General features: G+C 35.7%; 1 protein-coding gene across 2 annotated transcripts; it reads right to left on the bottom strand.

Moving 5' to 3' along the window:
* Window positions 1–796: 796 nt before the first annotated feature.
* Window positions 797–13066, bottom strand: LOC124359057 (facilitated trehalose transporter Tret1-like). 2 transcript variants are annotated; one of them, XM_046811462.1, is made up of 6 exons: window positions 12626–13066; window positions 8474–8802; window positions 8105–8380; window positions 6479–6787; window positions 3205–3313; window positions 797–1167 (listed from the first exon to the last, which is right to left on the bottom strand). In XM_046811462.1, the coding sequence occupies exons 1-6, from the start codon at window positions 12723–12725 to the stop codon at window positions 863–865; spliced, it is 1428 nt and encodes a 475-aa protein (XP_046667418.1). In that variant the 5' UTR covers window positions 12726–13066; the 3' UTR covers window positions 797–862. The 2 variants fall into 2 exon arrangements, with proteins under 2 accessions (XP_046667418.1, XP_046667417.1); XM_046811461.1 differs by lacking the exon at window positions 12626–13066 and adding an exon at window positions 11353–12059.
* Between the last annotated feature and the right edge of the window lie 3478 nt (window positions 13067–16544).

Genomic DNA, 16544 nt, shown 5'->3' with positions numbered 1-16544 from the left:
CCTCCTTCGTCTTCATACACCTAATCGATTTCCGTCCATTAAAGTTTTGGCTATTTGCATTAACTACCACCATAAATACCTTATTAACGTATAATACGAAGAGCCGAGTCAATTAAGTTTAGCTCCAGTTCACCTTTCTCTTAGTGCAGCGTCTGGAATCCGACCCTGTCACAGACTTGTCTCCTGGAATCTGGAGTCATGTTGGTCTGAAGAGATCCAAGAACATGTCGGAGACAAAGTTCAAAATACTATACATAGTTTCGACACATCACGTACGCCTCGAATACAAAAAATTCAATGCAAATGTTGAGTTCAGTTTCAGTTCTCCTTCCTGAATATTGCACCTGATGAGACCATGGTAATACCTCATCACATAGATTACAGTATATTTTTATATTTTGTAGTCTAGAGTCTATGATGTTAAACCGATGCAAGGAGTTCGTTTTTAGCTTCTTCGTTGTTGACATTTTTGGATCTCTTCAGACGAACATGAGTCCCGTTTCCAAGCGTTTTATCTGGCACATTAACTCATTAGAGTTTATCGAATACATAGTAGCGTAGATAAGCCGAATCTTTTAGGTTAGCAGATGTTTCAATTATTCAGTGACGTTTAAGACACCATTCTAATCCTCATGTTCTAGAGAATAAGAATGTCGAGTTATAATAAACTTCTTATTGGACCAATGCCCTTATTTTTATCTCAACAGTGTTATATAACTAAACTAAATTAGTGTTATAGAACTTGTTTACATTAACTCTAAAACACAAATTCATAGTGTAATATTTAAACAAGGTCTGACTGTGACAGGATTGAGACCATTGTTTGTATTTTAATAGTATAAACATTTATTGGAGAGAAGTGTCATTGTGCACGATGCAGCAGAATATCAGCCCTCTTTCGCCCACTCATCAGTTCTTGGATCTCGAGGAACGACAGGCCACAGGTGTCTTTGACTGAGAACGCGACGAAAGCCGCAGTGGCGAAGTTGAAGAACGAGCAGGCCAAGAAGAGGTAGTCCAAGCCGAACAACTGGATCATGTTGGGGAACAGTTTGGTCATGAGGAAGGCGAAGAAGGAGGACAAGACCGTGAGGAGACATGTCGCGATGGGTTTCACATTGGTGGCAAACAGCTCACCACTCATGGCCCATGGGATGTTTGCAAATCCTGCACAATGCTTAAATTATACATTAAAATATAAGTCCTTCACGCTATTCATATTAAGTTTTAGAGTTATACCAATTAAAAACGTGTCTTATTTATTGAACACAAATTTGTTGATTTATAAATAAAATATGTTTTCTGATTCTATACGTCAAATTATGTAATTATCTAGTTTAAGAATCAGTTTTAAAAACTAAAATCGTCCAATGGTACAAAATACTAGTAACACTACTTTTCGAGATCTGCAAGTTGTAGAGATCAGGTGTCAATCAGATTATAGTGATGTGTTAGTTTAGTTATTCACCGAAAACCTGCTGTTTCCTGTAAATTGGTTCATTATTAAGGAATAATACATTTAGCCACAGAGTGCCACACTTCGGATAGATTCTTAACATTTTCCGTTACATTTAGCCTTAAATATTCAATTTCTTACGCATGATGTAAAAAATTCACTTAATATTTAAAAATAATGAATTTTAATAGGTTATAAGTCATCCAATGTTTGTATCACGCGGGTTTTGATTCTTTACTAGAACTAATGGATATTTTAAAGGAACTAGTTTTAACGAGTTTAACTCGGTCAATGAAAACTTTCGGAGGAAATTTGTGTCAAGCTGGTTCTCAAACACATTGTTAGCAGACTACATTAATATATGCCAAATTCTGGGAAACTGTAACTTTGTATTTTACATTCTCCTTTCTTAAAAAGTTATCTCCCAATATTTGCTAAAATACTTAATTCATATGTATAAGTTAAATAGATACTCATCAGCTTTTTCATTCAATCGTCATACAATTGCACTCATAAATTAATGGGTCAAGGCTTTTTAGTATATAAATTAAAGATTTATAATTCATAACACTAAAACATTATCTACTAAAATGGTTGTTTTGAGCAAAATGTAAGTAGGTTGTAGCACTAGAACATCATTATACGAATAGTACGAGATAAAGCTAGTGTTGTATTAGGACATAGCCATACAAATAGTATGAGATGAAAGCCAAATTGTCGCTACACTATACTATGAGGACATAGGCTAATTATACAAATAGAACGGGAAGAAAGCGATAATGTAACTAGACTGTAGAACTAGGATATAGACATACAAATGTAATAAGATGAAAAGGACATTGTTGCTAGATTGCGTACGAGAACATAGCCATACAAATGATAGCTCATACGAGATGAAAGCGAAAGTGTTGCAAGGTTGTAGTACTAGGAAATAGCCATATACATAGTAACAGATGAAAACGAAAGTGTTGCAAGGTTGTAGTACTAGGACATAGCCATATACATAGTAACAGATGAAAACGAAAGTGTTGCAAGGTTGTAGTACTAGGACATAGCCATATACATAGTAACAGATGAAATCGAAAGTGTTGCAAGGTTGTAGTACTAGGACATAGCCATATACATAGTAACAGATGAAAACGAAAGTGTTTGCAAGGTTGTAGTACTAGGACATAGCCATATACATAGTAACAGATGAAAACGAAAGTGTTGCAAGGTTGTAGTACTAGGATATAGCCATATACATAGTAACAGATGAAAAACGAAAGTGTTGCAAGGTTGTAGTACTAGGAAATAGCCATATACATAGTAACAGATTATAACGAAAGTGTTGCAAGGTTGTAGTACTAGGACATAGCCATATACATAGTAACAGATGAAAACGAAAGTGTTGCAAGGTTGTAGTACTAGGAAATAGCCATATACATAGTAACAGATGAAAACGAAAGTGTTGCAAGGTTGTAGTACTAGGACATAGCCATATACATAGTAACAGATGAAAGCGAAAGTCAAAATAATTGGTGCGAGAAGAAAGCGATAATGTAACTAGACTGTAGAACTCAGACGTAACCATTGAATATAGTGCGAGATGAAAACGATAAGATAGTTCACCTAGTAAAAATTTCTATCAACTTCGTTTGGAGACAATTGTTTACTTTACAATAATCCACAAGTGTCGAATTATTTCATGCACTAGATTTTCACTTATTACTCTCTGTAGTTATTTTCATCTTATGGATACGTCTTACCTGCAATAAAAAAGGACATGTAAACAATGACGCTCATAATCGGCAACCAGTTGAGGTGGTGAACTTCGAACCCGTTCAATTTCAATGAGAAAAATACACCCAGACCACCCTGAAAATGTTAACACCTTCAAACAGACATTCTCTTAGTATTCGACTTTATCTTACTGAATAACAAGAAAATCACCCTTGATTTTTAAACATGGTTTGTTATGTAGTGTTAACTATATGAGGAAATTATAAAACTTCCCAGTGGTAATAACTATCATATAATTACGCTGTATCTTTCTAAACCGAATGTTTATACATAAATTAAAAATAAACAAATATTTAATTTATCTGAAACTTTTGTGGCTGAATTGCGTACTTCTGGGTTCAGTTGTTTACTCTAGGCTGCGCCTCGGCCACCCTTACACTACTCGGCCGCTAATAAATAGTGTCGACGTCCAGCAGGAAGAACACGTGCGGTCACAGGCTAACAGACAGAGACAGAGGTTAGGTATCTACAGGCTAATCAAGATACCTAACTTTCGCACTACTCACAAAATTGCCTAGATTTCCTAGTTTAAATGCCTGAAACTTTGCGCGAAGTATTGGGAATGTTACCTTAAAGAGCAAGAATAGAACAGAACATCTATTTTCCGAACCCAAAATCGATTGCACTACCTGCAGTGAAGTACTTCTTCAGAGCGCATGTTCGTTTTGCACTTTCTTGTACGGTGTCATTGCACTTTGAATTTAATTCATCCGTACGCGCTTTTTACCAGTGAATAGCCACAGCAAGCCGATCACATTTTTACAAGTTCGCCGGCAGTTCAGATACAAACACTCTTTAAGAGTAACAATTACACACACACGGGCTCAAGTATGGGTGAATTTTAAGGAGAAAATGAGTTATTAGAGAGATTTAAATATTCTACGAGGGCAACACTAATCGTTATATTCTTCGTGAATAAATGACCGGTACAATCGGTTGAAAAAAAAGACCTACGGAGCGAACTGCCAATACACCCCACTCTCCTTTCTGTGTCAAACATTGTCCTCGATCCACGACCAGAATACTCTATGTCGAGGTTTAATATTTTTCAATTGTAAACATCAAGCTGTACCGTTATTTAGTTTAATTTTATATAATAAATATCTTTGCAATCTTGATACTCGTTACTGGGTAGCATAAGATTAGCATGATGTTCTTGGAACTAAATTCTTGGCGGATTAATACCTAATTGGTACGCGTGATAATCTTTTCTTTCTATAACTTTGTAGCCGACCATATTGTTGCCAAGCACACCTCGCGCGCCTTGTCCATAAGTACAATCTATATTTTCTTATTATAACTTAGCCCTTTCATGCGAGACATCTGCTTGGAAAGTAATATAAAGTAAAATTTGTAAATATTAAAGTAACTTACTTACTTACTGATGCCCTTCTGACGAGACTACGTTTTCGTGATTATACGTTGTCTCGATAAATGGCTAATACCATCGTGATTTTGTTTTAGGTGAGAACAACTTCTAGTGAGTTTTTAACTATGTGTATGACTTCGAGTGCTTCCAGTATTCATGTTTTAGATTTCTAGTCTACTAATCTTCACTTCCTTAGTTCGTCAACTCCTGGAGTATGTTAGCCCTGTCTGGTCTAACATTTGTATCGCAGATGTTCTGTTCCTGACAGCTGGATTGTTCGACGCTTCTGTCACAAGTGGACTTTCGTATTCCACCAGAGACTCCGTCACGTGATTAGACTTGTTCAGTAGGCGCTATTACCAGCGATACTATGACTTCCACAGTGCAGCTATGATCAGAAGCGATAATAACAGTGGTCTTGCTTAATGACTGTTACATGAGCATAAAATGTTTTTCCTTTGCATGTAGTATTATTGTTTTTATTGTTTAGTGGTTTTTGCATTTGTTATTTATTTATAGCTTTTTGCACTTATTATTTACTGTTAGATATTTTTGAACTATTAATATTATTGTATTATTTATATATTCATTGTTTGTAGCATGGCAATTGTCCATATTATTATTCATCGTATTTTAACTTGTCATATAACTGCAGCCATAAATGCATATTTTTTTACCATAGGAATGAAATAAATAGCAAAAATAAATAATTAAAATCTACGGAGGGACTTCCTCATCAATAAACCAAATGTAACCTACGTAGACATGTAGCTATTTACAGCATTTCAAGTGCAAGACTGATTTGTTCTTGAGATCCTTAGTGGAAAACAGACATACGGACATTAGAGGAGATTTTTCAGAACTATTAGTGACAGAAAAATATTATAGTTTTTCAAGCTTTTGTTCAAGTTTTTCAAGCTCGAACCATTATTGCGATATCACCCTGAGTTATAAGTTTTATTATGCTCAACCAAATTCCATGGCGGAACCGTAAGAGAAATCTATCTTGGTTACGAAAGTATGCCAACTAATCCTACTCATACAATGTGCTGCTATGTCACAAGTTAAAGTGACTAATGGTTGTATTTAGTTTGTTTAAAAATGTTTTCGTTCTCAGTTGTTTCGTTGCAGACTAATTTTTGTTACCCACAATAGGAGCCGACAGCCAATTTGCACTGTAAAGCCCACAATCTGTGCTAACATTGCTGGTCGAGATGGGAGGGCATCGGTAGGGTTAAAAATATGAAACGATAATTCTTTCCTTAAATCATAATTTTCTTAGTTTGGTATACTTAATACCGATCGTGAGGTGACATGTTATACATTAGTAAAGTTATATAATCGTCAGACAACTAGATGAAGATATTGAAATTCGTCACCTTAAAGGTTAGTGTATGGTGTTTTGACGCTGATTTAACCACGATTTACGAAACTAACATCAGACACTCCCGGTTTAAAGAGTTTCGTCACATTGCTTACACAATTACCTCCTTGAATTATTTCGCACCTAATGTGGAGAGCCATCTTTAATCAACATTTGTTTAACCGAAACTGCCAATAATAAGCAGTCGTCTGTACATTTGTTTAACCGAAACTGCCAATAATAAGCAGTCGCCTGTACAGGCGAGTGGAAGAGGCGGTGCTTTCTCGTGATTCGCTTAAGCTTGCCCAAGCTCAGACCAGTTATGATAGAATATTGCCTCTGTATCACTGGTTGCCAGCTCTTGGACAATTTCATGCTTCTTCTTCAATTAAGGTATTCCCGTTGCTCAGTATTCAAATCTGTTTCATTGTAGAAACCTCTATTAATAAGAAACGTTAATTTACCGGTGATGCTCGTTGAGTATTTGCAGCCGTTCACATGATCTTACCATTCCCAAAGCTGCGCCGAGCGCGGACACGATCAGCGGTTTCTTGTAGCCGAAGTTCTTGACGGCCAGCGGACACGCGAAACCCGCCCAAAACTTGATGGCGCCGACTACGGTGGACGAGGTGCTGCTGGAGATCGCGGCTCCCGTCATCTCGAAGATCGTCTGCAGGTAGTAGACGATGACTGTGATACCCGCCAGTTGCTGCAGAGCGAACAGCACGCAGCAGGTTGTAAAGGCGCGCCGACTCCCTCTGGAAGTGAACAGATCTACGACAGAACTTGATTCTGCTTCACTCTCAGCTACGGCTTTCTGTGCACAAATTGTAGTACTCATTGATTTCATACACAGTAATAGTACCTACGTTTACTCTTTCAAACATACATTACTACAATGGATTGATTCAAAACAATCGTTATCATTCCAGTAACTCATATCCTTCTTTCTTGAGATATTCAATTGAAAATAGACATACAGACCGATATGCGGACTGAACAAGAGTTTGTAAAAAGTATTAGTGATAACAAAATATACAGTTTTTAAGTTTATAGCTCAATTAATTCTCGAGAAATCACCTGAGTCATAAGGTTTCTTAGCGTTCAGCCAAATACAATGGTTAGACCATCGTAGAACTCTATGTTATCTATTTACAACAAATTAATATAACGGAGGACCAGAAAGGACTTAAAGAAAGTCTAACAACCAATCAAAGCTCTCAGCTATGATTTCTGTATACCGTTTTTAATACTGAGTGATCTCTAAACTCAAAAACAGCATATTTACTCGTGTTAATCGAAGTTTATCAGAAAGTCCTTATTTCTCTTGTTTCTCTTTAAATTATTATGGCAAATTGTTAATGGGGATACAGGAATTTGTAATAACGTTTATATGAAATAAGCAAGTTCAATGTAGAGATTGATCGGCATAGCTAGATGATGAAAATTGATACAGTACTGTGTTGTTTTGTTACACGACTTGATTTATGATTGTTTTCAAAACAAACTATAATATAATAATAATAATAATAATAATAATAATTTATTCCATCAATAATTTACAAAGTATAATTCACAATAACTTTTTCGGAATTTACTGGCCACTATTACCAGTAGTGTGGCCAGTGATATAATTTAATAATAATATTAATACACTTAATCTAGAGTCCAGCAACTTAAGTAGTTATTTAAAATGAGCCTCCAATTGTAGTGTTTTCTTTTTAATTAATTAATTTTTTTAATACTACTGACGTGAACCAGAGCTGATAGGTTTCTATGAATATCCAAATATTGTTGAATAACGCCGGCCGACAGTGATTTTATTTTCATTGGTTGTCCAACCTGTTCAGAGAGCAAAGTTCAGTTTTGCTCTCCGACAGAGGTTTGTCCAAACTATGCCGGACTCAGTCATGCATTAGCCGGTATCATTCTGGATACTCAGTGACATAATTCATCATTAAATTCACTTATTAAATAACTGTGTGAATTTTAGCATTGTTTTTCTGAAGAATGAAATCAAGAACCCTGCGGTGCAAACCAAAAGGCTCTGTTGTAAACTGCATCTCACTTTATAGCTAATAAACATAAAATACGCAATATTGTTTTGTAAAATATATACTAAAACAACAACAACCTGTATAATTTGAAGCTCTGTTTCGACGACCGACTCCGGTCTCTTCTCCCTGAGCCAAGTGAGGACGTGTTTAGCTTTGCCGATTCGGTTTTTCATCACTAACGTATAGGGTGACTCTGGTAGAAGCGGACACAGCAGAAAGAACATGGCGCAGATTCCGAGCATGATGTAGTGGATCAAGCGATAACTGACAAACGGGGCGACAGAGAACATCAACAGACCTCCGGAGGCGATCGAGATCATGTTCAGCGTGTTCAGCACTCCACGGACTGAGTCCTGTTGCAGAATACATGGAATAGCAATAGCAGCAGAAAGGGAGGGGTGAGAAAGTAAATTTGAAAAAGTAAAGTTCTTATACAAGTATCTTACTTCTGAAATCTCAGCAACGTAAGTAGGTACGGCTGAGAACGTTATGGCAAAGGACATTCCACCTAAGAACCTTCCTGCTGCCAGTATCCAGACTGTTCTCGTGAAGGTGAGTAACGTGTAGGACGAGGTGACCAGGCCCATCGCTATAACCGCAGTCCCTTTGCGACCCAATCTGTCCATCAGCATCCCTGACATGAAGGGACCGACCATACCTCCAACAGTCAATCCTGACGCCACCGTGCTGGCATCAGCACCGGACAACTGCAGCTTTATCAGCATCGGCGATGACCAGGTGAACGTTGTTCCAAGAATTACATAAATTATGTTTACTGCAACAAAATGTTCAAGCACGGTTGTAAATTTACATTTGAAAGTCTGGAATACTGATGGTGTGGTGTTTCATATAATTGTTTTAATCCACTTATACTGTAGTAAAATGTTTTACACAAGCTCTTTGTGAAACTGTGAAATTATTTAAATTTGTCAGATCGTAAATCTAATGAAAATATTAATGTAATAAAAATAACTAAAACCCTTTAAATTAAAACTTTTTATTACATACGCGTGTTTCGGTTTTTAACCATCATCAGTGTACATTAACCTCTAAATAAACAAATAAATAATAAACAATTAGATATACACATGTGGACCTTTTAAACATATGTTAAATTTAAATGACACAATTGTAATTTTCTTATTAGAAATCTGTATTTAATATTTTAATTTTTTCAAAAATTTGATTTTTCTTATTTTTCAGATTACTATTTAAAATGTTATGAGGATCTTTATTATAATTTAGATAAATATGTAATTCTTCTTTTGTGTTTAATTTCTCTCCTTTCCTACTGAAAATAATTTAAAAATTTGATTACATGAGCTGATTGTGATATATTAACGTAGGCGTAAACAGTTCCGCACTCGTACTACGTCGGGAGTTACTTTAATACGTTCTATCACACACGCGAAACGCCTAATTGCAAAACGCTTATTTTTTGAATCCTCTAATAATTTGAATTTCGATAAATTCAGATTTGTATTTTAAAATAAAACTTAAAAATTGAGTCGAGCTTTATTGCTTTTTTGTTTATTTAAATAATTAACCCGAAAATCTTCACTTAATTAGGATTTTCTATCGTTAACTAAGTTAGAGTCGTACCAATATATATATATATATATATATATATATATATATACACCAATATCGTGTCACGATGTTTGTCTACGCTAATTTCCGAAACCACTGAACCGATTTCAATACAATTTTACATATATGTATTCTTTTATTTCGATTAATATACGTCAATTTGTTATTGCAAATTTAAGGGTTTTTAGTTTTAAAAGGGTTGAATTGACTTCTAGAGTCTGTTATGTTCTAGAGCCAAACGTAATACTCTGTTCTAGATAATAATAGTTTTATGACAGTACAGCCATATGTTTAATTATTTCAACAACAATTTTAATTTTGCTTACATTTATAGTATTAAAAGCATAAAGTAAGCTTGATGATCGGTGTATTTCCAGCTGTGGGAGAACGGTATAGTGCTGAATTGTAGTTAATGGAATTAAGTCGGTAACAAATAGATGAGCGATGAAGAAGATGAACGTGGTCGGCTGAGTTGGAGGATGCACGACAAGTCTAGATGAGTGAAGCGCCTAGGGAGGGTCGTCCAGTAACGCCCTAGGGCGACGCAGTGAAGCAGGCCCTGATGTGATCCCAATCCGAGCAATCAGCCGAGTCAAAGAGGTGTCGAGATTGCGCCTTTGTATAGTCGCCCAGTGTCAGGATACCAAGAGAGCGCAGCATGACAGTGTTCTGAACGATCTTGACCAGTACGTGTCTTCTCTACAGGCTGCTGTTGGTAATTCCACGTCACCTGGTGACCCCTTTCCTAATCATCTTCGGCGATTACCACGATTACCTGTGGTTGAAGGCTTTTGATCGAGAGGAGTCTGATGACGAAGATGATGGCGAACTTCCACCCTTCATACCAGGCTACACTTTGGGAAGCTGCTTGTCCCGATAATCTTGGTTCTGCAGCCCTTAACCGACTCCCGCAACGGACGTTGCATTGGGTAACTGCGATCATGAACTCCTGTCTCTCTATTAGGCACTGTCCAACACCCTGAAAGCTGGTTAACCTCGTACTTATTCCCAAAGCTGGCCAAGACCTGGTCCAACCTGAGAACTATAGACTGATTTCCCTCCTCTCGATCCTCTCTACGGTTTTAGAGCGGTTTATACTGGCCAGGTTTCCAAAGGACTTCCATCATCAGATACGCAGTGATCAGTACGGCTTTCGAAGGGGGCTCTCCACCACCCTCCAGCTGGCAAGGGTTGCTACTGCCCTTGTTTGTATATAATATATATATATATATATTATTTATTGCACTTGAAATTATTACCATACACAATGATCCATAATTTGTATATAGTATTAATCTTGCTATAACCAAATCACAACTAGGCGTGGAAGAGTCAGCTAGTAGTGCCGCTATATTAATACATCCCTGGCAGAGTTCACAGCAATAGAACACCCACTCATGCGATCGATGTAAAACATTTGCTCTATGAAATAAGATAGGTTTGATATACAATTAAAATAATTCGTCAATACCAATACTTACAAATGGCGACACTCGTGTAGAGATGGACCCGTCGTGTGTTGGGTTCATTGGTCCCTACTCAGTTCCCTCCATCTACAGCGGTGTACTTCAGGTCAGCCATCTTCGGTAGCTGTCTTAGTTACTGAATAGTACAAGTTTAAGGTGGAAGTGATAACACAGTAGAGAACATGAAGGTCATTGTTAAACCAACTTAAATATTACGTACACGTGTAGTAGTAGTCAGTTCTTTAGTTCTAAACAATACCAATACTCACAAATGGCGACACTCGTGTAGAGATGGACCCGTCGTGTGTTGGGTTCATTGGTCCCTACACAGTTTCCTCCATCTACAGCGGTGTACTGCAAGTCAGCCATCTTCGGTAGCTGTCTTAGTTACTGAATAGTACAAGTTTAAGGTGGAAGTGATAACACAGTAGAGAACATGAAGGTCATTGTTAAACCAACTTAAATATTACGTACACGTGTAGTAGTAGTCAGTTCTTTAGTTCTAAACAATACCAATACTCACAAATGGCGACACTCGTGTAGAGATGGACCCGTCGTGTGTTGGGTTCATTGGTCCCTACACAGTTTCCTCCATCTACAGCGGTGTACTGCAAGTCAGCCATCTTCGGTAGCTGTCTTAGTTACTGAATAGTACAAGTTTAAGGTGGAAGTGATAACACAGTAGAGAACATGAAGGTCATTGTTAAACCAACTTAAATATTACGTACACGTGTAGTAGTAGTCAGTTCTTTAGTTCTAAACAATACCAATACTCACAAATGGCGACACTCGTGTAGAGATGGACCCGTCGTGTGTTGGGTTCATTGGTCCCTACACAGTTTCCTCCATCTATAGCGGTGTACTGCAAGTCAGCCATCTTCGGTAGATGTCTTAGTTACTGAATAGTACAAGTTTAAGGTGGAAGTGATAACACAGAAGAGAACATGAAGGTCATTGTTAAACCAACTTAAATATTACGTACACGTGTAGTAGTAGTAGTCAGTTCTTTAGTTCTAAACAATACCAATACTTACAAATGGCGACACTCGTGTAGAGATGGACCCGTCGTGTGTTGGGTTCATTGGTCCCTACACAGTTTCCTCCATCTACAGCGGTGTACTGCAAGTCAGCCATCTTCGGTAGATGTCTTAGTTACTGAATAGTACAAGTTTAAGGTGGAAGTGATAACACAGAAGAGAACATGAAGGTCATTGTTAAACCAACTTAAATATTACGTACACGTGTAGTAGTAGTCAGTTCTTTAGTTCTAAACAATACCAATACTTACAAATGGCGACACTCGTGTAGAGATGGACCCGTCGTGTGTTGGGTTCATTGGTCCCTACACAGTTTCCTCCATCTACAGCGGTGTACTGCAAGTCAGCCATCTTCGGTAGCTGTCTTAGTTACTGAATAGTACAAGTTTAAGGTGGAAGTGATAACACAGAAGAGAACATGAAGGTCATTGTTAAACCAACTTAAATATTACGTACACGTGTAGTAGTAGTCAGTTCTTTAGTTCTAAACAATACCAATACTTACAAATGGCGACACTCGTGTAGAGATGGACCCGTCGTGTGTTGGGTTCATTGGTCCCTACACACTTTCCTCCATCTACAGCGGTGTACTGCAAGTCAGCCATCTTCGGTAGCTGTCTTAGTTACTGAATAGTACAAGTTTAAGGTGGAAGTGATAACACAGAAGAGAACATGAAGGTCATTGTTAAACCAACTTAAATATTACGTACACGTGTTGTAGTAGTCAGTTCTTTAGTTCTAAACATGTTTATCTTTTTGTGAAATTGCGTTCATTGCACGTAGGATAACTCAAGTTAAAACTATAATGGTTACTTACTCATTTCAACATGTTTATTAAAACTGCTTTGGCTTGAGCAGCTATTTCTCTTATTTTATTGATATAATGAATAATCCTCAGGTTTTAAAATAAAGTAAGTAAATAACAAATTTCAATGCTGTACTTTACAAAGAGTTAAAAAAAAATAAAATTGTTAAGCACCGGATACGTATAATTAGTGTGCATATAATGATTGGTACACATCTAAAAATAAGATAAATAATTCAGAAAAACATTGTACTACAGAATTAATAACGAAGCTGTCATTTAAAATATAAACAAAACTGTATAAATTTATATTTACAAAAACACGAAGAGAAGTAAGTTCAAATTTAAGTTACGAGAATACAAATTTGTCAACATTAGTTGTGAAAGTTATTCTCATGCGGGGGCATTCGTCAAAACACATTACTTACCTACGCGCTATTTGCACAGTAACGTGATTTAAATTAGCTATTTACAGCTTACATTAAGATAATAATAGTAGTCTACAATTTTTTATTCTCAATGTATTTCCGACTCTGTAGTATTCTTTCAAAATAAGACATTTTTAAGTTTACCAGAAATTCCCTATGATTAGAAATAGTTTTTAAGTAAGAAGGCAAGGAGTTAAAAATACAGACAAAAAAATATAAACTCTGTTTTTCAAAATAAGGTCAAAATGTCTGTCTTGTGTTGAGGTAATACCAGGAAATTTCCATTTAAGGAGTAATTTTAAGTAGCATTATTATTGACAGTGAAAAGTTGAGAAAATATTTTGTATTGTAATATGTATGTATATCTTGTATTGTCAGGATATACGTTTGTCGAATGAAATTTATACAGAACTGAGCATGATTTAGTTTGAAAACAATCCTTATAGCTCTTTTCTGCTGAAGAAAATCGTATTGAGAGTATTTGCTTTCAGATCTCCTAATAGGCAATCCACAACTAATATAGGGATACAAACAGCTATAATAAGTAAGCAAAAGAATTTACTTACAGGCAAAACAAAACAGTCTGTACATTAAAAATGAGCAGCTGCTAAGTCTTTTAGTAACTTTGCCAATATGATTATAGAATATTAGTTGGCGTCAACTACGATTCCAAGGTAGTTAAAGTTCGAAGAGCAAACACTTTAGAATCTCCTATTATATTTGATGATTCAGTTGATTTCTTAAAACTTAATTGAGAAGACTAGTTGTAGAGAAGTGTTAGAAGTGTTACAAAAACGAAGAATTCTCATTTGACCATTGCAACAACGAGCTACTCTGGACGAAGGCTTGGGCTTCGAACTGATATGATTGCGGTCAGATATGACATTAGAGGTATCATCTGCAAACAGAAATAGCTAAGAGTCACCAATACTTTGCTGAATTTCATTTACAAAAAGTAAAAATAAAAGGGGCCCAAGGACGGAACCTTGAGGGACTCCGTTCTTATGAAAGTTCTTCTCAAACATCCCGTACCATCAATAACAGATATTTAAAATATCTGTTTGTGGTTCAGAAGATAAAGGTGATCCAATCATATGTCATTCCGCTGAAACCCAAGAATTAAAGTTTGTTGAGTAACAATGGGTGATCCATTTCATAGAATGCTCTAGTAAGGTACAAAAACAGCCCAAAAACATAAATCCTGTTATCTAACAAGAGTGAGAATTCAGACTAGAGATTAAACATTGCATTAGTAGTAAACATGCCTTGACAAAAGCAAAATGACCTGAAATTTTGTCATTGAGGAAATTAACCGGTTACAGAATAGCGATGCGGGCTTATCCAGTTAAAACTAAGCATTAAAAACGTTCTGCAATGAATAAACAACGTTGAGATATTTTTTTTGAACATTTTAAAATATTTAACTTAATAAAGTACCTAAATCCGCTAAAAAATTCAAAATTTAAACGCAATTGTTTTATTAGCAATATAATAAGCAACTGATTGACTCAGCTGACTCAGAATTATATTTAACTGAGATTGTATTCAATGAGCGATTGAAATTATTAGTCTCAATAATTAATCATTCTTAAAGTTTTCTAGATAAATATTTGTGTCTTACTTTTTTCAAGGTTCTGTGTTGGATATTTGTACCACCGAACTCACCCCTTGCCCTTTTAAGGTTTTATTTCGACCAAGCGCCAGCCACAAAGCTTTCTAACACCTTTAATTTTAGACCCTAACCATAATTAAAATACAACACTGCAACTACACTGTGGAACAGTAGAGCTTACAAAATGCCCTCTTCGATAAACGAGCTCTTAAGAGGCTACTGAACGATTAATTTAAGTTAAATTCTTGAATTTGTGGAGCAGTTGTCGTGTTAGTGAATACTTCGAAGTTTGAGATAAATAATAAAACATAAATTCAAAAGATATTTAAGGTAGACCGCTACTAGAAAATTCATCTGCTAAATATTAAAGGATCAAGAAAAACATGAATATGTAAAAAATTAATGAATATAATGGAAGTTTGATACTTAAAATTTAAAATTAAAATTATATACTTAAAACAAAAATTCACTTATAAATAATATTTAAGTTTTTGGTTATATTTTGTTGATAAACCAAAACCTTCCGAAGTCATATAAACTAACCACCACAATGCGATTGTTAATAACTATGTCATTTCTTGTTTTACAAGAAAGGAGTCTAGTAGAGCTCCTATTTTTCTCTGATCTACTGCCTCTGGCCATCAGCATGGAATGCAGCAGCGCGGTGTTGCCTCGTGCTGATGGCGACGAAAGAACATCCTGGACACAGTGCTTAACAATTAATAGAATAACATTCTAGAAAGTCTTGAGACAAATGCATGAGAGAGCAATCAAAACATTACAATACATTGTATACATACAAACCGAATATAAAAGTTTGAGTGGTTTGGTGTGTGCTAACAAAAAAGATCCAAGTTTTTAAATATGCATCCATGATGTGCAGTTTCTTTATTTTTTATATTTAAATGGTGGAAGATTAGACATGCGATCTTTGTAGAATTACTTTAATTTTACGACTAAATGGAACAAAATATGTATGTTATTATTTCTAATCAACCATGATCAAGGTTTTCAAGGTTGAGATATAAAAAATAGCAGTGAACAGAGGTTGTAATACATCTATGTTCTTATAAATCTAACACGTTGTTACATGTAATCACGTGATTTATTCAGATTGACACAAAGGTCAGAACACTTTATTTAAAAATTAACAAAAATGCAGTGATACTGAGTCCTACCCTTCAGTTTAGGAATGGAGGTTTACCAAGATTTACGTTTATGTTACGAATATTACTAACATATGCCTGTATCGCATGTCTGTAGACGATCACGACTAAAGACAATCAATACACGATGCCGATATGTCCTAAACGTAATGTTAGTAAATTTGTATTTTTGGTTATACATTTCTGATTCATAAATAATAAATTTGGCAACAATTATTTTAAATGTCACAGTTTTTTAAACTCAAAACATAAAACTAAAAAGCTAAAAAGTAAAGGTTTGAAATCCAAAATGAAATAATCAGTTTACTAAAAGGATCATCTGAACCATTTGAAATTCATATTTTATATTCTGTTGACAATAGCGTAAAGTACATTACAGACAGATAAATCACCTATAAACGTGTACAATTTAC

The sequence above is a fragment of the Homalodisca vitripennis genome, chromosome 4 (assembly GCF_021130785.1).
Source record: "Homalodisca vitripennis isolate AUS2020 chromosome 4, UT_GWSS_2.1, whole genome shotgun sequence".
NCBI classification, from domain to species: Eukaryota; Metazoa; Arthropoda; class Insecta; order Hemiptera; family Cicadellidae; genus Homalodisca; species Homalodisca vitripennis.
Note: the sequence above shows the minus strand (reverse complement) of the source record. Positions and strands in the feature narration are given on the sequence as shown.

Coding starts and splice junctions, on each gene's coding strand:
- LOC124359057 (XM_046811462.1), bottom strand. CDS start 12,725: ATGGCTGACTTGCAGTACACCGCTGTAGATGGAGGAAAGTGTGTAGGG. Junction 6,788..8,104: donor CAGAGCTTCAAATTATACAG/GTTGTTGTTGTT, acceptor ATTTGTGCACAG/AAAGCCGTAGCTGAGAGTGA. Junction 3,314..6,478: donor TCGGCGCAGCTTTGGGAATG/GTAAGATCATGT, acceptor TAACATTTTCAG/GGTGGTCTGGGTGTATTTTT.